Source organism: Lepidochelys olivacea, assembly GCF_965140295.1.
Source record: "Lepidochelys olivacea isolate rLepOli2 genome assembly, chromosome: 1".
In the NCBI taxonomy this organism is placed as follows: Eukaryota; Metazoa; Chordata; order Testudines; family Cheloniidae; genus Lepidochelys; species Lepidochelys olivacea.
This window is the reverse complement of record NC_140411.1, coordinates 114,015,661-114,042,930: the sequence shown is the minus strand read 5'-3', so window position 1 is coordinate 114,042,930 and position 27,270 is coordinate 114,015,661. Positions and strand designations below refer to the sequence as shown.

The window sequence follows — 27,270 nt, the reverse complement described above, 5'->3', positions numbered from 1 at the left end:
GAAATGCACACTGGTTGAGCATCTGAAAAACACAGATGCTTTTACTCTTCAAGTTGATGTGAGCACTGAGAGCCGTGATGCACATTTCTTGGCTTTTGTGAAATACACACGGGAGGGTGCAATTCTTGAAGAGTTTCTGTTCTGTCTCCCTTTACCTGGACACAAGACAGCACAAGAAATATTCAATGTGCTACATGTAAGATTACAATATCTGGTGTAATCGCATCGTGGGCTTTTGCACAGATTGAGCTCCATCTATGGAAGGCAACAAAGAAAGTCTGCATGCCTTGGTAAAGAAAGTTGCTCTGTCTGCTATGTGGCCAAGGAAAGTGTGGGGCCCTTAATGAATGAGGGAGGCAACCTAGTGACAGAGGATGTGGAAAAAGCTAATGTACTCAATGCTTTTTTTGCCTCTGTCTTCACTAACAAGGTCAGCTCCCAGACTGCTGCGCTGGGCATCACAACATGGGGAATAGATGGCCAGCCCTCTGTGGAGAAAGAGGTGGTTAGGGACTATTTAGAAAAGCTGGACGTGCACAAGTCCATGGGGCCGGACGAGTTGCATCCGAGAGTGCTAAAGGAATTGGCGGCTGTGATTGCAGAGCCATTGGCCATTATCTTTGAAAACTCGTGGCGAACGGGGGAAGTCCCGGATGACTGGAAAAAGGCTAATGTAGTGCCCATCTTTAAAAAAGGGAAGAAGGAGGATCCTGGGAACTACAGGCCAGTCAGCCTCACCTCAGTCCCCGGAAAAATCATGGAGCAGGTCCTCAAAGAATCAATCCTGAAGCACTTACATGAAAGGAAAGTGATCAGGAACAGTCAGCATGGATTCATCAAGGGAAGGTCATGCCTGACTAATCTAATTGCCTTCTATGATGAGATTACTGGTTCTGTGGATGAAGGAAAGCAGTGGATGTATTGTTTCTTGACTTTAGCAAAGCTTTTGACACGGTCTCCCACAGTATTCTTGTCAGCAAGTTAAAGTATGGGCTGGATGAATGCACTATAAGGTGGGTAGAAAGTTGGCTAGATTGTCAGGCTCAACGGGTAGTGATCAATGGCTCCATGTCTAGTTGGCAGCCGGTGTCAAGTGGAGTGCCCCAGGGGTCGGTCCTGGGGCTGGTTTTGTTCAATATCTTCATAAATGATCTGGAGGATGGTGTGGATTGCACTCTCAGCAAATTTGCGGATGATACTAAACTGGGAGGAGTGGTAGATACGCTGGAGGGCAGGGATAGGATACAGAGGGACCTAGACAAATTGGAGGATTGGGCCAAAAGAAATCTGATGACGTTCAATAAGGATAAGTGCAGGGTCCTGCACTTAGGACGGAAGAACCCAACGCACAGCTACAGACTAGGGACCGAATGGCTAGGCAGCAGTTCTGCGGAAAAGGACCTAGGGGTGACAGTGGACGAGAAGCTGGATATAAGTCAGCAGTGTGCCCTTGTTGCCAAGAAGGCCAATGGCATTTTGGGATGTATAAGTAGGGGCATAGCGAGCAGATTGAGGGACGTGATCGTCCCCCTCTATTCAACATTGGTGAGGCCTCATCTGGAGTACTGTGTCCAGTTTTGGACCCCACACTACAAGAAGGATGTGGATAAATTGGAGAGAGTCCAGCGAAGGGCAACAAAAATGATTAGGGGTCTGGAACACGTGACTTATGAGGAGAGGCTGAGGGAACTGGGACTGTTTAGTCTGCAGAAGAGAAGAATGAGGGGGGATTTGATAGCTGCTTTCAAGTACCTGAGAGGTGGTTCCAGAGAGGATGGTTCTAGACTATTCTCAGTGGTAGAAGAGGACAGGACAAGGAGTAATGGTCTCAAGTTGCAGTGGGGGAGGTTTAGGTTGGATATTAGGAAAACTTTTTCACTAGGAGGGTGGTGAAACACTGGAATGCGTTACCGAGGGAGGTGGTGGAATCTCCTTCCTTAGAAGTTTTTAAGGTCAGGCTCGACAAAGCCCTGGCTGGGATGATTTAGTTGGGGATTGGTCCTGCTTTGAGCAGGGGGTTGGACTAGATGACCTCCTGAGGTCCCTTCCAACCCTGATATTCTATGATTCTATGACTCTCTGCATGATTCACAAAGAACTGGCAGCTAAAGCTCTAAGTCTAGAGGTCGGTGAAATTTTGCAGCAGGTCTCATCTACTGTGAACTACATTAAGGTTCAACCTCTTCATGCATATCTGTTTGAAAAACTGTGTGAAGATATGGGGTCCAATCATGATGTGGTGTTGTTCCACACTGAAGCTCGTTGAGAAACTGCTGAGCTTGAATTAATATGCAAACTAGATACCATTAACTTGGGTTTGAATAGAGACTGGGAGTGGCTGGGTCATGACACATATTGAATCTATTTCCACATGTTAAGTATCCTCACACCTTCTTGTTAACTGTCTAAATGGGCCATCTTGATTATCACTACAAAAGTTTTTTCTCCTGCTGATAATAGCTCATCTTAATTAATTAGCCTCTTACAGTTTGTATGGCAAATTCCACCTTCTCTGTATGTGTATATATATATCTTCTTACTATATGTTCCATTCAATGCATCCAATGAAGTGGGCTATAGCCCACAAAAGCTTATGCTCTAACAAATTTATTAGTCTCTAAGATGCCACAAGTACTCCTGGTTTTTTTGCGGATACAGACTAACATGGCTGCTACTCTGAAACCTATCAGGGGGTCATGAATTTTGAAACATCTCTCTTCTGAGAGAAAGGCTCTGGCCTAAGCAAAGTCTAGGTCTTCTCTGAGGAAGGTGATCCTTTGTGTAGGTTGAAGCATGGATTTCTCTCACTTGATTACAGTCCCAATTGACCGGAAAATGCACATGTACTGGACTGCTGAGGAGAGATCCTGTTGAAAGTTGGCCCTTAGGAACCATCTGTCCAGGTATAGGTAGACAAATATTCCTTGGCACCTGAGGTGGCCAGGAGCTACCTCGAGACATGTGATGGGGCAGCTGCCCCTTACTGGCAGAAAAGGGATTAAAAGCAGCCCTAGGGAGGTTGTACAGGAGGCAGACAGACAGAGAAGAGCTGAAGGGAGCAGCCAATCGGGGCCAAGCCGAACTATATAAAAAGGGAGCAGCAGGGCAGAGGAAGGCAGTTCTCTGCTGGAGCCCACGGAGGAAGGACTGTGTCCCTGGAGGACTGAGAGAACTGCCAGCACCCTGGACAGAGCAGTGCTGCTAGCAGGACCAGTGGAGCGAGAGACAGCTCCTGGCTGGCTGCTGAGGTTTGCCCACTGAGGCCCCAAGACAAGGGCAAAGAGGATGCTGGGGCCACAAGGATGTGGCCAGACAACTCATTGCAGTAGCTACTAAAGGAAGTGGCTGAACAGCAGACTGCAGGTCCCCCGGAAAGGGGGAGCACACTGTGTGGTACAGCCAAAGGGCTGTGTTACTGAAGCAGATGCCACAGACCTTGGAGAGACGTGGATCCTGGAGCAGAAGTGATGGCGGCGAGGCAGCACCCAAAGAGGGCACACTACCATGCAGAACTAATTCCCAAGACAACCAGCAGGAGGTGCCAGAGTGGTGAGTCACACCCCATCACAAGGCATTTGAAGAGCAATGGGGTTATACTCAAGCCAAAAGGAAACTCTAACTACTAGTATCTTGTCTTCACACAGAACCTCAGATACGTGATGTGTTTTATTGCCACATCAAAATAGGTGTCCTTGTAAGTCAAAAGCCACATACCAATCTCCTTGAGATAAGGAAGGGATAATGTCTCTCAGAGACAGCATCCAGAAATGTGTGTTCTTCTGTACCTGTTGAGGTTTCTGATGTCTACTATGGGTCTCAGACCATCACTGCTCTTGGGAAATCAGGAAATTGTGGGAGTAAAATCCTTTCCCTCTGTATTCTTGTGGAGCTTCCTCTACAGCTCCCTTTTTCAAGAGAGAATCCACTTCTTCCAACAAGATTTTTTTATGAGATTGATCCATGAGGTAAGGAAAAAGGGGAGGATGGTGCGGTGGACTGTTTGGAAATAGATGGAGTATCCATCATGGATGGTGTCCAGTACCAGCAATTGGAAGTAATCATGCACTAGGAACTGTAGAAAGAGGACAGACTAGGGAGGAAGGACTGGAGATTTGGTGCAAATGGGTGTGTGGCTCTCAATTGTACTATTATAATTGGTTTGGAGACCAATGCTTAAGGCTGTAAGGATGTGCAGCAAGGAATTCTCCTCCTATAGTGATGTCATTGGCCAGCTGCCCCATTTCAGAGGTGGCTGTAGCCATTAATTTTATTTAAAGTTAATTTAGTGATGTTATATTACACCACCATGAGTTCAGCTATACTTTTCAAGCTCAACAGAGTGAAATTGCCTCTACTGCTTTTCTCAAATTTGGAGGCTCTAGGAACACATGAAGTCCAAGGATAATAACTACTGATTCACTCACAAGTACAAAGTCTTATCTGTACTACAAGTTTTATTAAAGCAATAAGTTACAATTACCCATGCATACAGAAATCCTACCAAAAACCTATGCAATAATTATAACTGTAGTCATACTCACATCCTCAAAGATATTCTAGGGTCCAATGGACCTCTCACCAATTAATCATCAGTAGAGGGATAGTTCCTGTTGTATTTTTTCCTGTTGGTATTCCCACTTTTACCCAAACAGGGAACCCTCTTTTATATTGTAATTCTGACTACACCTAACACTCTTATGCACATGCATAAAGGTGTCAATCCTTCCCCCCACCATCTGTACTTCCACACCCCATGAATATTGGGTGCCCCATTTTTCATAGGTTTGTAGTTCCTCTTATTCTTATCAGCATTTACACACAACATGTACCTTTGCAGTCAGGAGAGATGTTTTAAAAGATGTTACAATAAGGTGTCATGATCTTGAGCAATACATTGAGCTCAATTTTCCACATCACCACATCTATTGACACATATTTACAGTACTCTTGTGATCTTTACTGGCACAGGGTTATTGGAAAGAGTCCAGCGGAGGGCAACAAAAATGATTAGGGGACTGGAACACATGAGTTATGAGGAGAGGCTGAGGGAACTGGGGATGATTAGTCTACGGAAGAGAAGAATGAGGGGGGATCTGATAGCTGCTTTCAACTACCTGAAAGGGGGTTCCAAAGAGGATGGATCTATACTGTTCTCAGTGGTAGCAGATGACAGAACAAGGAGTAATGGTCTCAAGTTGCAGTGGGGGAGATTTAGGTTGGATATTAGGAAAAACTTTTTCACTAGGAGGCTGTGAAACACTGGAATGCGTTACCTAGGGAGGTGGTGGAATCTCCTTCCTTAGAAGTTTTTAAGGTCAGGCTTGACAAAGCCCTGGCTGGGATGATTTAATTGGGGATTGGTCCTGCTTTGAGCAGGGGGTTGGACTAGATGACCTCCTGAGGTCCCTTCCAACCCTGATATTCTATGATTCTTCAGTCACTTACTAATGTGAAGCATTCCTAAGCATATGGCCTAGTATGGCTAAGTTGAAATCTTACTGGCCTCAGCCTGTAGGCCGTGTGTTTCAGCCCTCCTTTACTTAGATACCTAATACATACTTATCACTCCTAAATACGTTCCAATCTTATACTTCTATGATCCTACATCTTAAATCTATTTAGCATACAACAATTACATGTAACATAGCATATGAGTTAATCATATCGTACAGCACAATAGATGGATAATAAAATGAACTAATTGGCTACATGGCTGATATCAGCTCTTTAACTTGATATTTGTTAATATGAACCCAGTTTTATAAGCATTTTGTCTATGATCTTTCAAAGTTAAATAAAAATATTACTATAGCACTCATTTTCTGAATAAAGTCATGTTATACTACAAAAGAACATCATCTGTGCTAATAAAGAATACTTGTATAGCATAAGAACAGCCATACAGGGTCAGACCAAAGGTTCATCAAGCCCATTATCCTGTCTTCTGACAGTTGTCAATGCCAGGTGCCCCATAGGGAACAAACAGAACAGGTAATCATCAAGTGATCCAGCCCGTTGCCCATTCCCAGCTCCTGGCAAACAGAAGCTAGAGCAGTGTTTCTCAAATGCAGCCACCAAGGGCTTTTCCTGTGGCCTGGCCACAGCCTCCTGGGCAGTGATGGGGGGCAGCGGTGGACTGTCCCCAGGACCACCAGCAGGTGTTGGGCCCTGCCTGCCCTCTGGAGTCACAACCACCAGAGGGGAAGCAGACCATGAGTTCCCCACCTTCCCAGGGGCAGTGAAGCTCAGGTTTTGGGCTTCAGCCCTGGGTGGTGGGCGGCAGGCACCAGCCATGGGCCTTGGGGCTCCGGCCCTGGACCCCACGTGCACAGCAGTGGGTGCCAGCCCTCGACTCACACTACCCTCCCCGGCATTGCCTCTGGCCCCCACCCACTTCCCCATCCAGGACTTAATTTGTCACCTGGCTTGCCAGGGTTAAGTCAGCTGTGAAAATTGATATTTGTATGTTTGTTAATATCACTTTTCACAGCCTCCCAGCTAGCCAGTAAGTCTGCTGTGAAAAGTGATATTAACAAACATACAAATATTATCTTTTGCAGCAATAGACTTACTAGCTAGCAAGTCTTTTTTAAAAAAGCAACCAAAAAGCAAAACAAACAACAAAAAGACAAGAATGTGCAAACCAACTTATTTGTGTTTCTATTCTGTTTAGGCTCAGTAAAGAATATATTTATTACTGAGTCTGCAAAAAAATCTCTACATAAATAAATTACAATGATTTGGACATGTATATGTGAATATTTGTTTTTCCTAAAGTTAATTATTTTAGGAAAAACTGTCAGGGTGGCCACCAGCAAGAGTTGGTGGCTGCATTCTGAGGCCATGAAAAAAATTGTTGTGAGAACCCCTGGGTTAGAGACACCACCCCTGCCCATCCCGGCTAACAGCAATTGATGGACCTATCCTTCATGAATGTATCTAGTTCTTTTTTGAACTCTGTTATAGTCTTGGCCTTCACAACATCCTCTGGTAAGGAATTCCAGAGGTTGACACTGTGCTGTGTGAAAAAAAGACTTCCTTTTGTTTGTTTTAAACCTGCTCCTTATTAATTTCATTTGGTGACCCCAAATGCTTGTGTTATGAGCCCACAAAAGTGACCTTAAAATCCACTTATGGGATTATGGGAAAACTAGAAACAAATGGCCTGGTAGATTAGGTACTTGCCCTCTTTACAATGCAGGACTATTGTCTACAGTACAGCCTAGAGTTTATTGCTTTCATTGGAAGTAACAGGTTGACTTCCTACCATTAAACTGAAATGAAAATACACAGTCTGTTACTAATATTTATTCCAGTGTAAATGCATTAGTATGTGGCCAAAGCAGAGAAGGATAACTTACTGTATCTAATGGAAAATAGCAATGTCAGGTAAGTAACATCCAAAAATAATTAAAACAAAAGGATTGGAAATGGGACAGAACACTAAATAGCGTACGCCTTCCCTACAATGGTATATTACAGGTATTTTCCTCCTCTTATATTTAATGCTCCTTTCTAAAGTACAGACATGGGAGTTTAAACTAATTTTACTTCCATTAACAGAAAGCTATAATACCTACAGAAAAACTTCAGATTTATTCTGCACTGAATGCTGCTATTCAAAAGTATTTGAGACTACAACATAGCAGACTATCACAGGCTTTTCTTTGAAAGAATAGACAAAAACAATGTCATGTTCACGTTAGCTTTTTATTAAAAGATTGAAGCATAACATTTTACCAGATACAAGAAATTCAGTTTTCTCTGGCATACAAAACATTGGAGTCAACAAGAGAAAATTCTGGTTCCTGTATGTATATGTGTATATATATATATAAATATATATATATATATATATACACACACACACACACACACTAAATCTGATATCACTCCATCAATTTAATGTATATTAGCACATGCTTAAAACATGGTCAAAATACAATGTCACAAAATAAGTACCTTGACATTTTAAAAGTCTGAGATAAATCATTCAAAGAGGTGAGAGCAGTGAATTTCCAACAAATGCTATACACTCAATCACAAGCTCAGGGCATAATTATTCCAGAAAACCAACATCATTTTTTCATGCCTGATTAATCACATTCAGTTTCACTGGGCTACTAATTTTGAGGCTTTGCTTCACATTTTAAAAAATAAGACATTTGAGAGATGTGAAAAACTAAGTTCAATCTTCACAGTAATATGATATGGGTTGTTTGCCACACCTCCACTTTATGGCCTGCATGTTTTACAACAATCTTTACAAAACTAGTTTTCACCCCTGTTTTGGTTTCAGAAATATAGCATCTCTGACGAATAAAGTATGAATCTACTGAATAATAATACAGGGACATGAACATGTATTTAGAACAACTTTTGAATAATACATCCTTTCAGTAATACAAGCTATAAGACAAGTTAAACACAGTACAATAAACCACGCATCTTTTGACTTGTCAGATCAGCTAAACTACTTACTTAGCTAACATACAGCAATACTTACACATTTTAGTAAATTAAACTCATTGAGTATAAGGAAACAAAAACAATCACATTTGTTCAAGAGGTTCAAGGCTGTCCAATTGCTTTTTATTTGTATCTTCACTATGACGGCTTTGGCAATGGGTTAAATGTTTCTTAAAGCCTCTGGGAAAATTTGATTCAAAATTACAGCGTGGACATTTAAGCAAACTTTGACCATGAGCAGCAACGTGGTTTTTAAGAAGGGACTCCAAAAGAAAAGCCTTTCCACATATTTTACATTTGTAGGGGCTTTGAACATTGTGCTTGTTAACTAAATGATGCAAAACAGCACCTTTTTTCATTGCACGACAGCAACAAATTTTGCAATAATACTTTCCCTTTCCACGCTTCATGTATTTTGCGATCTCTTCTTCTGAGATGAAAGCCTCTTTCTCTTCTGTAAATTGCAGTATGCACTGTGGCTGAATGGGAGTAGCTGCATCTATTTTGCTCTCTTTGTTGTAATCAGACGATTCCGTATCAAACTGTTCTTGATCACTATTTGATTCTTGTTCCTTTACCTCGACAGAATCCGTCTCTGTTTTTCCACATTCACTGTTATTTAGTTCATTATCAGAGGTCTCCTGGTTTTCCTTCTTAGGCTTCTTTTTGGGGCATGAATACAACATATCTTCTGAAGGCTCCTTCACTAAGATTGACTGCTCTTCCTGAGACAATAGATCATCCAGTGTTTTTTGGTCTTCTAAACTCTGAGCTAGGAAATCACTCTCATCGGACTCAATAGGCATCTGGGGCTCAGCGGAAACAGCTGAAGCAGGTTTGAGAGGCTCAGGAAAAAGAACATTTTTCTGGACCTCAGAGGAAACAGAATGAGCAGGTTTGTGGGGATCAGTAGAAAGAGCATGTTTCTGGACCTCAGCGGAAACAGCAGGAGCAGATTTCTGGATCTCAGAAAACGGAGCATGCTTCTGGACATCAGAGGAAACACCACATTTCTGAGGCTCAGTAAAGGCGGCTTGTTTTTGTGTCTCAGGGGAAACAGCAGAAGCAGGTTTTTGGGACTCAGTGAACAGGGCAAGTTTCTGCACCTCGGGAGAAACAGCAGGAGCAGGTTTCTGGGACTCAGTGAAGGGGACATGTTTCTGGATCTCAGGGGAGGCAGCAGGAGAAGCTTTCAGAGGCTCTGGGAAGCCAGTATGTTCCTGGACTTCAGGGGAAACAGCCGCAAGTTTCTGGGGCTCTGGGAAGAAGGCATGTTTCTGGACTTCAGGAGAGAAAGGAGCAGGTTTCTGGGACTCAGTAAAAAGGGCATGTTTCTGGACTTCAGGGGAAACAGTAGTAGCAGACATCTGAGGCTCAGGGAAGAAAGCACGTTTCTGGACCTCAGATGAACCAGCAGGAGCAGATTTTCGAGGCTCAGAGAAGAGGGCTCTTTTCCGGGATTCAGGGAAGAAGGCCCGTTTCTGTCCCTCAGGGGAAATGGTGGGGGCAGACTTCTGAGTCTCAGAGAAGAAGGTTGACTTCCGGGACTCGGAAGTAAGTTTCCAAGACTCAGGAGACATTGAGGGAGCAGGTTTACGAAGATCAGAAAACAGAGAAGATTTCCAAACTTCAGAGGAAACAGTGTGACTAGGTTTTCGGAGTTCAGGTGAAAGAGGGGGAGCAGACATCCAAGTATCAGGAGAAAGAACAGGTTTCCAGCCTTCAGGGTACACAGAGGAGATGGGTTTCCATGGCTCAGACGAAACAAGAGTAGATTTCTGGGGCTCAGAGAAGGATGCAGGTTTCCAAGGGTCAGGAGCAGGCCTCCGCGGCTCGGGGGACACCACCGGGGCAGGCCTCCGCGGCTCGGGGGACACCACCGGGGCAGGCCTCCGCGGCTCGGGGGACACCACCGGGGCAGATTTTTGGGGCCAGGGAGAGACAGCAGTGGGAGATTTCTGTAGCTCATGAGAAATAGCAGCAGCAGGCCTCCAGGGCTCAGGAGAAGCGGAGGGAGCAGGCCTCCATGATTCTGGGGAAATTGCAGAAGCAGGTCTGCGGGGTTCAGGAGACAAAGCAGGAGCAGGCCTCCGCATCTGAGTCATATGCCTGCGGGGCTCCGGAGATACCGCCGGGGAACGCCTGCGGGGCTCGGGGGACACCGCTGGGGAACGCCTGCGGGGCTCGGGGGACACCGCTGGGGCAGGCTTCTGGGGCTCTGGAGACACCACTGGTGAACGCCTTCGGGGCTCAGGGGACACCGCTGGGGCAGGCTTCTGGGGCTCAGGGGACACTGCCGGGGCAGGCTTCTGGGGCTCAGGGGACATGGCTGGGGAATGCCTGAGGGAATCAGGAGACACTGCCGCGGCAGGCTTCTGGAGCTCAGGGGACACTGCTGGGGAAGGCTTCTCAGGCTCAGGGGACACCGCTGGGGAAGGCTTCTCAGGCTCAGGGGACACTGCCGATTTCTGAAGTTTGGGGGAAATAACTGGGTCAGGTTTCTGTGGTTCCAGGGAAAGGGCAGGTTTCTGTGGTTCAGGGGAAAGGGCAGGTTTCTGTGGCTCCCGAATGAGTGATGTTTTCACGGATTCAGTCTCAGCTTCTACCTGATCTTTCTGGTCTTCATTCCACTTTTCAGGTACTGCATGTTGTGATGTAATGTGATAATAAACGTTGCAATACATCTTGCTGGTAAAGAAACATTTGTGACAGTGGAACAGTTTTGCACTTTTCTGATAAAATATAAGTTTACCTAAACCAGCAGCATCCATTTCATCACAATATTCTGGGTGGATGGTACCCATATGAATTTGTATGTTTTCATAATCTGTCCCTCTGAAACTGCAGTGATCACATTCTAAATGCTCTGATGTTTTACGCAGTATCTGGAACATGTCCATTTTTCTATGGTCCGTTGCAGCTTGCACAGCACTACAAGTCGAAAACAGCAAGCTTCTGTATTCCTGCAATAGAGGTAAAACATTGCATATTTAGCTCATATAATACAAAATTTACTTCTTTATTTTTTGTTCATTTTGAATCAGCTTGATGCACTTCTCCATTTCTAGAATAAAAATTAATCCCAGCAAGATCAAGCCAATCCAGACATTTACAAACCCTCAAGATAGTTACGAAAAGTGTCATCAGCAGCTGAATCTTTCTTTTACACAAAATACACCTACTTCTCTTACATAGCAAATTGATACATCAATTTAATAAATTATTTTGCTCTGCGGGGAAAAATAACTTTTGCATGGCTATAACCTCCTGCATGAAAACATACAAATACAGATTTCCCCTTGGCCTGCAAGTCACGGCACATAGTGGAGTTTGTGCAAGTAATTTAAATTCTATTTCTGTTTACCAGGTGGGTCTGGTTGGTATATATTTATCAGTGGACGGACTTTGCAAATAAACCACATGCACGGGACCTATGTAACAAATATTTAGCTCATGGCACCATGTTCATCTGACAAACATTTCTTTGCTTGATATGAGAATACTTATACTACATTTCATCTGAAAAGTAGAACCACTTTCAAAAAGTTAATCTTTGCAAAACCACTCTAGGACTGTTATCTTCATTTTACAGATTAATAAACTAGAAGGAGAAATTAACCATCTGAGACAAGTCCACATAAGCATTTCATAAAGCTGGAACAGAACCATGAGGTCCTGACTCTCAGTCAACTGCTCTATTCACTAAACCCTCATTTCCATACAGTAATTATTTTTCATGAAAAACCACATTTGTGACACACAGAATGACTGTCAATTAAAAAACCATGCTGTTGTCTGAAGTTTACCTGCTGTTGTTACATTTAAGATTACCGACATTGAAAAAGCAGAGAAAAAAATTTCTTTTTCAGTTTTTGTGCATTTCACAGCCCTCTGTATAGGTGGTTTCTCCAGCATGTATGGGTCTTTCACACAGTGGAGGGGAATAAATATATTTATAAAATAAAAAACTGACTGTAAAACCAAAACAAAATCACAGAGATTAAGACAGATGCAGCAGAGTGGGCAACAGGGGATGGATCACTCTATGATTACGTAACCAATTCATCCCCTCTGGGGCACCTGGCACTGGCCACTGTCAGACAACAGAATACTGGGCTAGATGGATCTTTGGTCTGACCCAGCATGGCCGTTCTTATGTAACTCATTAAAAAAAAACTGACTAGATTTCACCTGATAGTGTCTCCAACGATGAAAAGTGATAGTGTGATAACAAGATATCCAGATAAATTATTGCTGTAAATAGAAGACCCAATCTAACCATATCCCATCAACTATTTTCACCTATTTTCATCGGTGCCCTTGTACTGGGAGAGGAATATGTGTGTGGTAGTAAATTATTAATAATAATGTTAATATTATTAATATTATTTATTTGTATTGAGGTCGTGTCTAGAAGACCTAGTCTGGAAGTAAGGTTGAGTCACTGCTCTAGGGCTGAGAAAAAAAATCCTTCACATATGTACAGAAAAATGGTTGCCCAATTGTACACTTCTGTATCAAAAAATAATTCATTTACCTAAAAGATGAAAGCTTTTTTTTTTCTGGAAGACATGGCTTTGATATACACACATTTTGAAACCACAGAATCTGAACTGGAAACGTGGGTTAAAAAAATCTTTGAGATTTTATTATTTATTTTAATCCTTACTATAACTCTGGATCGCCTACTACCCATACTAAATGTTCAATCCTTTTATGAACCCTGCTAAACTGCTGGTTTCAGTATATCTTGTGGCAACAAGTTCCACAGACTAAATGTACTTTATGTGCAAACTACTTCCTTTGAGCTGTTTTAAATATGTTGCTTTTTAATTTTATTGAACACCATATCCTTTTATTGCGAGAAAGGGTGGATAAGTTGGGTCCATTTACCTTTTCCATACCACTTATTATACATACCTTTATTATATCCCTCTCTATACTAAACCATCCCAAATCTCTTCAACATCTTTTTATATGGAAGCTCTTCCATACCCCTAAATATTTTTGTCGTCTGTCTCTGAGCCCTCTCTCTTCCTCCCTTCATGTCCAATCATTTTCAGAATTTCTTGACACATGGCATATTACTAACCCTTCTTGGGAGGTCGAATTATTTTGTACTTCAATACATTTTATATTTATAGGAATTTCTGTGGTTTGAGACTACTCTTTGGCTTTCATTGTCTCCCAGATGAAAGGATAAAAATAAGGTGAGTCTGTTACAGAGTGGGATCAGACTGCGTCAAATTTGTGCTCAATTTTTTATTGTAACCACCACATCATGCTACATGTTTAACAAGTGCAATGTCGACCAAGGGCTTGTCTACACTGGCAATTTACAGGGCTGCAACTTTCTCGCTCAGGGGAGTGAAAAAACACACCCCTGAACGCTGCAAGTTTCAGCACTGTTAAGCGCTAGTATAGACAGGGCACCAGCGCTGGTAGCTATGCCTCTCGTAGAGGTGGTTTTTTTTAGAGCGCTGGGAGAGCTCACTCCCAGCGCTGCGACCACACAAGGCCCATTAAAGTGCTGCCACAGCAGCACTTTAGCATTGCCAGCATAGACTAGCCCTAAGTCTATGTCTACATTACAGACATTAGAATGGCACAACTGTACCACTGCATGCAGCCATTCTACATACTGACGGCAGAGAGCTTTCCCATCAGCATAATTAAACCATCCCCAACAAGCAGCAGTGGACCGGGCCGGTTTGTTTACCTGCCGTGTCAGCAGGTTTGGCCAATCGTGGCTCCCACCGGCCGCGGTTTGATGTCCCATGTACTGTGATTTTTTTTAAATTTAAATTATTATAATAGATTATAGTAAACTTAGGGTTAGCATAGACTGAATTTTAAATAGATTTATTTTAAAGAGAAAAATGTATTTAACAAATAAAAATATGATTTAAATAAAAAACAGTCCCTGTGATGCTCTTTTTCAAGTACATTGCATGAGGATACTGAATTGGCTGAAAATTCATCCCATGCCAGACAATTAGTTTTCAGAAACATTTATAATATAACAAACAACAACATTTTCCTGGTAATGTAAGGCTTAGAATCTAAGTTTAGCAAAAAATTAGATTAATTTAGCTTTAAAGATAGTTAAACTGGAAAGAAAAATTAAATTGGCAAAATCCATATATAATCACATCCGAACATATTCTCCTTAACTCTTATCTCTCTTACTTTATTGCATCTTAATTTCTTTCCTTACTGACTGTTCTAACTCCTTTACTTAAGATCTCCCGAAGAAACTGCTACTCAGGCACCTGCACCAACTACTATATGCTACTGCTGCCCACCTTCATAGACATCCCAAAAAGTGTGCACATATCTCTCACAAACTATTTCAGGATCCACTTCTAAAACACCACTCAATAGACTTGCTCCAGCCTTCCTCATATGCCTGAATACATAATCCTGGTATGGCCAAATTGTGTCTCATGAGCCACATGACTTTTTTACAGTTAAAGTGAGTCTCTCAGAGCCCAGGCCACTCTCAATCCTTCGCCTACCAGATTGGGGGATGTGGGGTGTGGAGAGAAGAGAGCTCAGGGCACCTGCCCTGCAGCGGGGTAGTGGGATTAGGGACTTAGTTCCCCCCTCTGCAGAGGGGGGAACTAAGGGCTTTAGCTCTGGGAGGGGATGTTGGGGCAGAAGCGCTGCGCCCCAGCAAGCTCTGCCCTGCAGGGCAGGTTGTGCATTTCTTGCAGCTCTCGAACGTCTGAAGATTACTGTATGCGGCTCAGCTCGGAGGATCAGTAAATTTGGCCTCCCCGACATAATTTGCACCGCTCCCTACGGAACTGATGGGATGATATAGCCCATCAAGTTGATTCTAACAACAAGTGACAGGGACAGTCCCTTAAAAATTGCACGCTGTAGAGAAACTCCTTTACTTGAAAAAACATGATCCTAGATTATTAAAAATGAAGGAAAGTTTGCAATTCAGCTAACCTGCCTCTATTTCTGGCAGCTGTTTTTTGTTTGTTTTTTTTCTCCTCACTGGGGCAAGGAAATCGGCTGCACGCTCAGGTCTCGGCGCCGCACGGCGCGGGTTTCAAAGGCTGCTGTTTACACCAAGTACAGCTTTCACCATTTTTTTTTTTTTTTTTTAAGTATTTTGATTCCGCGTTTTCTATTGCCGTTAACCTCAATATAACCCTGGGGGCGGGCTGTGTGGAGGGTTCACGCATTTAAATGCTAGGACCAACCGCGCGGGGGCGGGCCGGGGGGGGGGGGATTCACGCCCCCGCACGGGGGCAGCCTCCTCGCACGCCCGGCTCGGGGCCTAGCGAGCAGCAGCCCGGGGGCGTGTGGGGGGAGGGGATCGCGCAGAGCGGGGGAGGGGCCTGAGCGCGAGTCTGACCGGCCCCGACCGGCCCCGAGCGCGCTACCGGGGGCGGGTCTCCAGCACGAACGGCCCCGGCACGGTGGGGGGACGGAGGCCTCGGTCCCGCGCCTGCCCGGAGATGGTTCCGCCCCGCCCCGCCGCAAGCCCTTTCCCGGCCGGACTCACCGCAGCGGCGGAAGGGGGCGGGGGACTCTCTCGAGGTCGTTGTTCCCGCCGCTCCGGTCAGGCGGGGGCTCCGCGCGCGCGGGCAGACCCCGGGCTGGGCGCGGCCCCTCCAATGGCGGCGGCTCTTGCTTCCGCAGGCCGGGTTGAGGGCGCCGCGGGCGGCGATGGGGAGGGGGCGGGGGGGAAGAATAGGGGAGGCGCGCGCGCGGCCGCCCAGCGGCGGCTTTATTGGGTCTCCGGCCCTTCCCGCTGCCCAACCGGAAACGCCGCAGCCGTCTCTGCCCCGCCCTCCGCCGCGCGAGACCGCAGCCGTCCCCGGAGAACGTGCCGCGGCCTTCTGGCGGTGTGCGCGTGCGCGCGCGCGGGGGGCGGGCCGATGGCTGCGGCTGGAGCGTGTAGCGGGGGCAGTTCGGGTGGGGAGAGAGCGCGCGGGGGCCGTTGCAGGAGGGGAGGCCCCTGGGAGGCCCCCGTTGGGGGTGTGGCGCGCGCGTGTGTAAGGCTCGGGCAGGCGCCGCACGTGCAGCAGCCGGGCAGGGCCCGTTCTAGGTCCTGTTGGGGCCAAGGGCCGCTGGCTGCGGTGGCAACCTGCTGGTGCCTAGTGAGGGGCCTTGCTGATGTGATTGCGGGGGAGGTGGCCCCTCGTGGGGGGGGGAGCATCTGTTACACACTCTCAGCCTGTGCCAGTGTCTCCCACTCACTGCTTCCCCTCTCCCCGCAGCCGTCCTTCACATCCCGGGGTTTCTTCTTGCTCCCTCCCCAAAGGCTCCCTGAGGCACTGGCTACACTGGGAATTTCCCCTGGTTTCGAACTGGGCTGCACGCTACGGTTGCGACTCCAGGCTTTGCTCGCCTACATGTGGTGTTTGCACGTTCTGATATGCCAATGTCTAGTATTGGGGCAAATGCCCAAAGCAGGTAAGCCTGGAGACCCAGCATGAGACTTATCTGGCTGATGGGGGTTTGGCTTTTGTTTTTGACAGAGGGGCTGAAAACGGAACTTAGAATGTGTGGTGCTGGCCCACCAGTTGCCAGCTCGTGCCAAGGTCCCCAGGTCTCAACTGAACACTGACAAAATGCCTGGCATCAGTCCGGCTCCCCTTTGTGTTAGTAACGCCTAAAATAGTTGTTCGTAAGAATGTGTTTAGTCTTTATTGACTGCATGTGACTAGCTGCAAGAGACATTAAGGGCACAAGAGCAAACTATCCCACTTCATAGGAAAGATGGGAAGTATGGCAAGAGACCACCCTGGCTTAACCAGGAGATCTTCAATGATCTAAAAATCAAAAAAAGAATCCTACAAAGAGTGGAAACTAGGTGAAATTACAAAGGATGAATATAAACAAATAATACAAGTATGTAGGGACAAAATTAGAAAGGCCAAGGCACAAAACGAGATAAAACTAGCTAGAGACATAAAGGGTAACAAGAAAACATTCTACAAATATATTAGAAGCAAGAGGAAGACCAAGGACAGGGTAGGTCCGTTACTCAATAAGTGGGGGTGGGGGGGGAATAATAATAGAAAATGTGGAAATGGCAGAAGTGCATAATGACTTTTGTTTTTTACCAAGAAGGTTGGTGGTGATTGGACCATAGTGAATAGTGAATGCCAGTAAAAATGAGGTAGGATCAGAAGAGGCTAAAATAGGGAAAGAACAAGTTGAAAATTACTTGGACAAATTAGATGTCTTCAAGTCACCAGGGCCTGATGAAATGCATCCTAGAATACTCACGGAGCTGACTGAAGAAAAGGAGTACTTGTGGCACCTTAGAGACTAACCAATTTATTTGAGCATGAGCGTTCGTGAGCTACAGCTCACTTCATCAGATGCATACCGTGGAAACTGCAGTAGACATTATATACACACACAGACCATGAAACAATACCCCCTCCCACCCCACTGTCCTGCTGGTAATAGCTTATCTAAAGTGATCATCAAGTTGGGCCATTTCCAGCACAAATCCAGGTTTTCTCACCCTCTGCCCCACCCCCCAAACTCACTCTCCTGCTGGTAATAGCCCATCCAAAGTGACCACTCTCTTCACAATGTGTATGATAATCAAGGTGGGCCATTTCCAGCATAAATCCAGGTTTTCTCACCCCCCCACCCCCATTCACACACAGACTCACTCTCCTGCTGGTAATAGCTCATCCAAAGTGACCACTCTCCCTACAATGTGCATGGTAATCAAGGTGGGTCATTTCCAGCACAGATCTAGGCTTTCTCACCCCCCCACCCCCGGGGGAACACACACACACACACATAAACTCACTCTCCTGCTGGCAATAGCTCATCCAAACTGACCACTCTCCAAGTTTAAACCCAAGTTTAACCAGAACGTCTGGGGGGGGGGGGGGTAGGAAAAAGCAAGGGGAAATAGGCTACCTTGCATAATGACTTAGCCACTCCCAGTCTCTATTTAAGCCTAAATTAATAGTATCCAATTTGCAATTTGTCCTTACCCATAACTATTTTACTTTTGGGGACAATGTATACCTTCAGATCAGCGGCACTGCTATGGGTACCCGCATGGCCCCACAGTATGCCAACATTTTTATTGCTGATTTAGAACAACGCTTCCTCAGCTCTCGTCCCCTAAAGCCCCTACTCTACTTGTGCTATATTGATGACATCTTCATCATCTGGACCCATGGAAAAGAAGCCCTTGAGGAATTCCACCATGATTTCAACAATTTCCATTCCACCATCAACCACAGCCTGGTCCAGTCCGCACAAGAGATCCACTTCCTGGACACTACAGTGCTAATAAACAATGGTCACATAAACACCACCCTATACCGGAAACCTACTGACCGCTATTCCTACCTACATGCCTCCAGCTTTCACCCTGACCACACCACACGATCCATCGTCTACAGGCAAGCTCTGCGATACAACCGCATTTGCTCCAACCCCTCAGACAGAGACAAACACCTACAAGATCTCTATCAAGCTTTCTTACAACTACAATACCCACCTGTGGAAGTGAAGAAACAGATTGATAGAGCCAGAAGAGTTTCCAGAAGTCACCTACTACAGGATAGGCCTAACAAAGAAAATAACAGAACGCCACTAGCCGTCACCTTCAGCCCCCAACTAAAACCCCTCCAACGCATTATTAAGGATCTACAACCTATCCTGAAGGATGACCCAACACTCTCACAAATCTTGGGAGACAGGCCAGTCCTTGCCTACAGACAGCCCCGCAACCTGAAGCAAATACTCACCAACAACCACAAACCACACAAGAGAACCACTAGCCCAGGAACCTATCCTTGCAACAAAGCCCGTTGCCAACTGTGCCCACATATCTGTTCAGGGGACACCATCACAGGGCCTAATAATATCAGTCACACTATCAGAGGCTCGTTCACCTGCACATCCACCAATGTGATATATGCCATCATGTGCCAGCAATGCCCCTCTGCCATTTACATTGGTCAAACTGGACAGTCTCTACGTAAAAGAATAAATGGACACAAATCAGATGTCAAGAATTATAACGTTCATAAACCAGTCGGAGAACACTTCAATCTCTCTGGTCACGCAATCACCGACATGAAGGTCACTATCTTACAACAAAAAAACTTCAAATCCAGACTCCAGCGAGAAACTGCTGAATTGGAATTCATTTGCAAATTGGATACTATTAATTTAGGCTTAAATAGAGACTGGGAGTGGCTAAGTCATTATGCAAGGTAGCCTATTTCCCCTTGCTTTTTCCTACCCCCCCCCAGACGTTCTGGTTAAACTTGGGTTTACACTTGGAGAGTGGTCAGTTTGGATGAGCTATTGCCAGCAGGAGAGTGAGTTTACGTGTGTGTGTGTGTGTTCCCCCGGGGGTGGGGGGGTGAGAAAGCCTAGATCTGTGCTGGAAATGACCCACCTTGATTACCATGCACATTGTAGGGAGAGTGGTCACTTTGGATGAGCTATTACCAGCAGGAGAGTGAGTTTGTGTGTGTATGGGGGTGGGGGGGTGAGAAAACCTGGATTTATGCTGGAAATGGCCCACCTTGATTATCATGCACATTGTAGGGAGAGTGGTCACTTTGGATAAGCTATTACCAGCAGGAGATTGAGTTTGTGTGTGTGGTTTTTGGAGGGGGGTGAGGGGGTGAGAGAACCTGGATTTGTGCAGGAAATGGCCCACCTTGATTATCATACACATTGTGAAGAGAGTGGTCACTTTGGATAGGCTACTACCAGCAGGAGAGTGAGTTTGTGGGGGGGGGGGAGGGTTGGAGGGTGAGAAAACCTGGATTTGTGCTGGAAATGGCCCAACTTGATGATCACTTTAGATAAGCTATTACCAGCAGGACAGTGGGGTGGGAGGGGGTATTGTTTCATGGTCTCTGTGTGTATATAATGTCTACTGCAGTTTCCACGGTATGCATCCGATGGAGTGAGCTGTAGCTCACGAAAGCTCATGCTCAAATAACTTGGTTAGTCTCTAAGGTGCCACAAGTACTCCTTTTCTTTTTGCAAAGACAGACTAACACGGCTGTTACTCTGAAACCTGTCATTATGCCCAGGAGCTGACTGAGGAGATATCTGAGCCATTAGCGATTATCTTTGAAAAGTCATGGAAGATGGGAGAGATTCCAGAAGACTGGAAAAGGGCAAATATAGTTCAATCTATAAAAAGGGAAATAAAGACAACAAGGGGAATTACAGAACAGTCAGCTTAACTTCTGTACCCAGAAAGATAATGGAGCAAATAATTAAGCAATCAGTTTGCAAACATCTCGAAGATAATAAGGTGATAAGTAACAGCATGGATTTGTCATAACAAATCGTGTCAAACCAACCTGATAGCTTTCTTTGACAGGGTAACAAGTCTTGTGAATAGGGGGGAAGCAGTAGACGTGGTATATCTTGACTTCAGTAAAGCTTTTGATACTGTCTCACATGACCTTCTCATAAACAAACTAGGGAAACTGTTCCCAGAGAGTACTTATCAGTGGTTCACAGTCATGCTGGAAGGGCATAACGAGTGGAGTCCCGCAGGGATCAGTTCTGGGTCTGGTTCTGTTCAATATCTTCATCAATGATTTAGCTAATGGCATGGAGAGTACACTTATAAAGTTTGCAGATGATACCAAGCTGGGAGGGGTTGCAAGTGCTTTGAAGGATAGGATTAAAATTCAAAATGATCTGAACAAACTGGAGAAATGGTCTGAAGTAAATAGGATGAAATTCAATAAGGGCAAATGCAAAGTACTCCATTTAGGAAGGAACAATCAGTTGCACACATACAAAATGGGAAATCACTGCCTAGGAAGGAGTACTGCGGAAAGGGATCGGGGGGGGGGGGGTCATAGTGGACCACAAGCTCAGTATGAATCAACAGTGTAACACTGCTGCAAAAAAAGCGAACATTCTTTCGGGATGTATTAGCAGCAGTGTTGTAAGCAAGACACAAGAAGTAATTCTTCCACTCTACTCCACACTGATTAGGCCTCAACTGAAGTATTGTGTCGAGTTCTGGGCACATTTCAGGAAGGATGTGGACAAATTGGAGAGAATCCAGAGAAGAGCAACAAAAATTATTAAAGGTCTAGAAAACATGACCTATGAGGGAAGATTGAAAAAATTGGGTTTGTTTAGTTTGGAAAAAAGAAGACTGAGATGGGACATGATAACAGTTTTCAAGGATGTAAAAGGTTGTTACAAGGAGGAGGAACAAAAAATAACCTCTGAGGATATGACAAAAAGCAATGGGCTTAAATTGCAGCAAGGGAGGTTTAGGATTGGAATAAATTGTTTAGGGAGGTTGTGGAATCTCCATCATTGGAGATTTTTAAGAGCAGGTTAGATAAACACCTGTCAGGAATGGGCATAATACTTAGTCCTGCCTTGAGTGTAGGGGACTGGACTAGATGACCTCTCGAGGTCCCTTCCAGTTCTATGATTAATCTCAATTATCTGTTTCCCATATTGTAAGAAATTTGAGTGGCTATATTGGGAGCTTCTGTGACAGTGCAAATCATCAGACAGGAGAGAGACATTAGCTACTGTGCAGTGCTAGTCTCCCAACAGCATGTGTTATGTCCTGTCCAACAGGAAAGGTCCATCGACACCAGACGGATTAATGTGGGACAATAAAGAGGACAAAAGAAATTTGTTGTTTTGCTCTCCCACCCCTCCAATCACCCAAATGGATTCCTCCCATTAGCTGAGCCTGCAGTTCAGAGCACAAAGGATGAGAAGAATAAAAACACCTACAAGACGGAACTTGTATCTCTACTTGGACTTTGCAGGGCAGGGTTACTAGGCAGAAGTGGGAGCCTGGGTTAGCCCTAAAGGTCATCTAGAGCTTGCTTATTAAAGAAGCTTCTATTACTTTTTGAAACTTAAGATTGTAATTCATTTGTACATATATGTTTACCTGCTTTAACGTTGTAAATAACTCTCATTTCCTTTTCCTATTTAATAAAATAGTTTATTATAGGACTGGCAACACGTGCTGTCTTTGGTGTCAGATCTAAGGTGCAATTGACCTAGGGTAAGGTAGTTGTCCTTTGGGATTGGGAGTAACCTGAATAGTGCTGTGATTCTTGGTGTAAGGGACCATCTATCATCTGGGTGGTGAGACAGAGTAACTAAGGGTACTTCCTGTGACTCCATGTTTAGGCTGTTACAGTGCCCACGGAGTTTACACTTGATAATTGGTGGGTGAAATCTAAATATAGATCTCAAAACCAATTTGGGCTTTGTTTCCTGGGTCTTAACAGTCTGCCCCGAGGTTGATACTCACGCTTATGAGTCACTGCAGGCAGCTTTATAGAATGAAAGGCTGGTTTTCAGCTCTCGCTGGAATCTTCACTACATTACTCCATAATGAACTAGTCTGCCAGGGATGTCTGTCACAACAAAATGGTTCCCGTGGCATTGGAATATCATTGTGATTAAGAACGCAAATGTTCATGAAGAGAGGTCAGAAAACATGCAGTTGAGAGTATTGCTGTTGCTCATCTGCTTTCTCTCTTTCCTTACCTCTCTAGATCTCAACAAGTTTTGTCCCTCACACACCTTTGTCTTCTAGTGGGCTGTCATGATGGTATGACAGACAAAAAGCTTGGCTTGTACAGTGGCTTTTAGTTTAAACAGAAATTGTATTTGTGTTAATTCTTTGCTTTTTGCTAGGGATTGCAATATTGGAAACAAGTATATGAGCATATAAGAATAAAAGGGCTGGGGGAAAGAAACAGAACACTAACAATACAAATTCCATCTCTGATTATTATTTGATCTTCAATCTCTATCCCTCCCCTTTTCTTCTTGGGCATATTTTTCAGCAGAATGCTCGCACCTCTCAAGGTTCACCAGCTTCCCTTCTTTCTTCAGCAAGGAGTAGATCGGAGGTTCTCAAACTGGGGATCATGACCCCTCAGGGGGTTGCAAAGTTATTACGTGGGGGGTCATGAACTGTCAGCCTCCACCCCCAAACCCCGCTTCACCTCCAGCATCTATAATAGTTAAATTAAAAACACTTTTTTTATATTTATAAGGGGGGGTCACACTCAGATGCTTGCTGTGTGAAAGGGGTCACCAGTACAAAAGTTTGAGACCCATAGGGGTAGATGTTATTTCGTCACCCATGGTCCAGGCTGGGATTTAGCTGGTACAGGCTGGTTCAGCATACCAGTCTGTTTGGGGCTGCCTTTTTATTCTGCAGAATTTAAGCTGTCATTAAAAAAAAAAAAAAGTAAATCTCTACCTGTTATGGTTGCTGAGATACACTTGATTCATGTTCTCAAATCTAATTGATTCGATATCTGCCTGCTTTTTCAGAGCCTTTACCAATAATTCAGAAGGATGTAATCTGCCCTCTGTATCTTAATAGGCACTAACTCTGATACCAATTGATGACAATGTTGGCATTTAAAATATTGTAAGAGGCTTCCTTTTCCCCACTGGCTGGGTTGCAGGTGGGTGTGGTTTGAGAGAGTAGCTGTGGGACTGGGAAATTGGCACAAAGTGTTCTTGTGGGTGGTTCTGCTGGTCAGTAGTTCTAGGGGTAGTAAACACTGCTGTGTTAGGGCTTTGACGGTATTCAAGTTTGTTGGATTTTTAGATAAGGTGGTCTCAGTTAATTTCTTTGGGTACTCATGATGTTACAGTATTAACTATTTCACTGGTCATCAAAACAGCTAGGGATGGAGATAAAGGATTATAATATGAAGATCTGCACACTCTATTGTGAGTGCCAGGAACTCATTTCGTCACCTCAAGAGAGTGGGCTTAGGAGAATACCGCCACTTTTTCCCACCCCCTAATCAAGACAGAGCCAAATTGAAAGACCCTAGCAGAGCCCAGCAGGATATCAGTGGAGTATGCCTCACTGGGTGTCTGACTACACACTCCCTCTCCGCAAAAAAAGACAGAAGCCCAGTGGAGTATACGAACTTCCCTTAGGTGAAGCCAAGCCCAAGAAGACCAGAGACCATGTATGGTCATATTTTCAAACTAATTTGCGTGGCATCTCATGTAAGTGGATCCTATTCTATGGTGGATCTTGGAAGAGTACCACCATCTCTTCTTCACCCCCAAATCTGACCTCCTGCCCATTACAACTGCTGAATTTTTTAGGGTCCTTTCTCATGGCTTCTGCTTAACTGCTTAACACATGATGTTTAGCCTTCTATCTTTATTAGCTGAAACATGCAGGAAAACTACAAGTTACAAAACCTGGTTAAATCCTTTGTTTATATCATTTAAAATATTAACAGGGTTCATAAAGAAGTGAAAAACAAAGAGAGTCCCAGAGAGTGGGAATCAATTTATAAATCAAAGGAAAAAAGAGAAAATAATGGAGGCCAATTTTTCTCAGATTTCCCAGCCTTTTATCTGAACTTCAACATATGGTCTAGGTACAAGATCAGCAAAACGAATTTGCATCTTACAACAGAAAATGCTTTTTCTAACAAACACTTGCCTGACATATAGAATCATAGAATATCAGGGTTGGAAAAGACCTCAGGAGGTCATCTAGTCCAACCCCCTGCTCAAAGCTGAACCAACACCAACTAAATCATCCCAGCCAGGGCTTTGTCAAGCCAAGCCTTAAAAACCTCTAAGGATGGAGATTCCACCACATCCCTAGGTAACCCATTCCAGTGCTTCACTACCCTTCTAGTGAAATAGTTTTTCCTAATATCCAACCTAGACCTCCCGCACGGCAACTTGAGACCATTGCTCCTTGTTCTGTCATCTGCCACCAATGGGAACAGCCAAGCTCCATCCTCTTTGGAATCTCACTTCAGGTAGTTGAAGGCTGCTATCAAATTCTGCCTCACTCTTCTCTTCTGCAGACTAAATAACCCCAGTTCCCTCAGCCTCTCCTCATAAGTCATGTGCCCCAGCCCCCTAATCATTTTCATTGTCCTCCACTGGAATCTCTCCAATTTGTCCACATCCTTTCTGTAGTGGGGGGCCCAAAACTGGACACAGTACTCCAGATGTGGCCTCACCAGTGCTGAATAGAGGGGAATAATCACTTCCCCTGATCTGCTGGCAATGCTCCTACTAATGCAGCCCAATATACTGTTAGCCTTCTTGGCAACAAGGGGACACTGTTGACTCATATCCAGCTTCTCCTTCACTGTAATCCCCAGGTCCTTTCTGCAGAACTGCTGCTTAGCCAGTCGGTCCCCAGCCCGTAGCAGTGCATGGGATTCTTCCGTCCTAAGTGAATGACTCTGCACTTGTCCTTGCTGAACCTCATCAGATTTCTTTTGGCCCAATCCTTCAATTTGTCAAGGTCACTCTGGACCCTATCCCTAGCCTCCAGCATATCTATCTCTCCCCCCAGCTTAGTGTCATCCATGGATTTGCTGATGGTGCAATCCACCCCATCATCCAGATAATTCATGAAGATGTTGAACAGAACCAGCCCCAGGACCAACCCCTGGGGCACACCACTTGATACCGGCTGCCAACTAGACATCGAGCCATTGATCACTACCCGTTGAGCCCGACGATCTAGCCAGCTTTCTATCTATCTTATAGTACTTTCATCCAATCCATACTTTTTTAACTTGCTGACAAGAATACTGTGGGAGACCATATCAAAAGCTTTGCTAACGTTAAGATATATCATGTCCACCACTTTCCCCATATCCACAGAGCCAGTTATCTCATCATAGAAGGCAATCAGGTTGGTCAGGCATAACTTGCCCTGGGTGAATCCATGTTGACGGTTCCTGATCACCTACCTCTTCTCCAAGTGCTTCAAAATGGATTCCTTGAGGACCTGCTCTATGTTATATCCAGGGACTGAGATGAGGCTGACCAGTCTGTAGTTTCCTGGATTCTCTTTCTTCCCTTTTTTAAAGATGGGCACTATATTTACCTTTTTTCATTCATTCGGGACCTCCCCCGATCACCACAGTTTTCAGAGATAATGGCTAATGGCTCTGCAATCACATCATCCAACTCTCTCAGCACCCTTGGATGCATTAGATCCAGTCCCTTGGACTTGTGTATGTCCAGCTTTTCTAAATAGCCCTTAACATGTTCTTTCACCACTGAGGGCTGCTCACCTCCTTCCCATACTGAGCTGTCTAGTGTAGCAGTTTGGGAGCTGCCCTTGTCTGTGAAGACTGAGGCAAAAAAATGTTTTAAATGGCTTCATTTAATTGCAACAGGTTCTTGTCATAGCCTGAAAATCCTCCCTCTCTAGTCCAACATCTTTAGGAGTCCCTTTCTCTTCCTGGACCATCCGTATTTGTTTGATTGTGGCCATTAAACCCCAGGAGTCATTTTGGGGACTACTTGAAAAGATCACTGTGTTCAGCACAAAAAAAGCTGTGACTCTCTTTTAGGTACAAGTATGATATTGTGAGGATAGTGAAACCTAGTCCTGCTTTCTCTGTTAACATAATGTGGATAACAAAAGGAACGTATAATGCGCTAGCTAGTGTGCATGTTTATGCCACCCATTCTGCAACATGGAAAGTCAGAACTGTTCAAAACTGTGATAGTCTCCCTCTAGTGGCTGGTCACTCAAAAGCAGGAGCCAAAACATGAAGTCTACCTTATCATGATGAGTGAAGACAATAGTCTAAAAAATGTTAGTAGTTACTTGTCTGTAATATTAAAAGAAAAATTGTCTTTATTCAGAAAGTCTCATATTTTTCTATAGAGGGTTTATTGGTGAGCCTTAATACACATTAATACTACTACAGCTAAGTAGTGGAGTGTCTTTGTTTTCTCCTTCGAGTGATTCTGCACATATATTGTAGGCATATATGCGTATACTGTAGTGCTCCC

At 44.6% G+C, this 27,270-nt stretch overlaps 2 protein-coding genes across 4 annotated transcripts in view; one reads left to right on the top strand and one right to left on the bottom strand.

The window, feature by feature from the left end:
• Window positions 1-7,845: 7,845 nt before the first annotated feature.
• CHAMP1 (chromosome alignment maintaining phosphoprotein 1) lies at window positions 7,846-16,397 on the bottom strand. The gene is made up of 2 exons (XM_084612514.1): window positions 15,992-16,397; window positions 7,846-11,432 (listed from the first exon to the last, which is right to left on the bottom strand). Exon 2 carries the CDS (start codon window positions 11,367-11,369, stop codon window positions 8,553-8,555), a length of 2,817 nt encoding a protein of 938 aa, XP_084468640.1. The 5' UTR covers window positions 11,370-11,432; window positions 15,992-16,397; the 3' UTR covers window positions 7,846-8,552.
• LOC311511714 (F-box only protein 36-like) overlaps window positions 15,852-27,270 on the top strand; it is a 35,189-nt gene continuing 23,770 nt past the window's right edge. For 2 of the 3 annotated variants that reach the window (XM_084612524.1, XM_084612525.1), the window contains exons 1-2: window positions 15,852-16,026; window positions 16,710-16,905. The gene's annotated coding sequence lies outside the window, so the exon portion shown is untranslated. Of the gene's footprint in view, window positions 16,027-16,709; window positions 16,906-22,059; window positions 22,405-27,270 lie in introns of those variants that run through there. The other variant, XR_014709318.1, reaches the window with a different exon arrangement.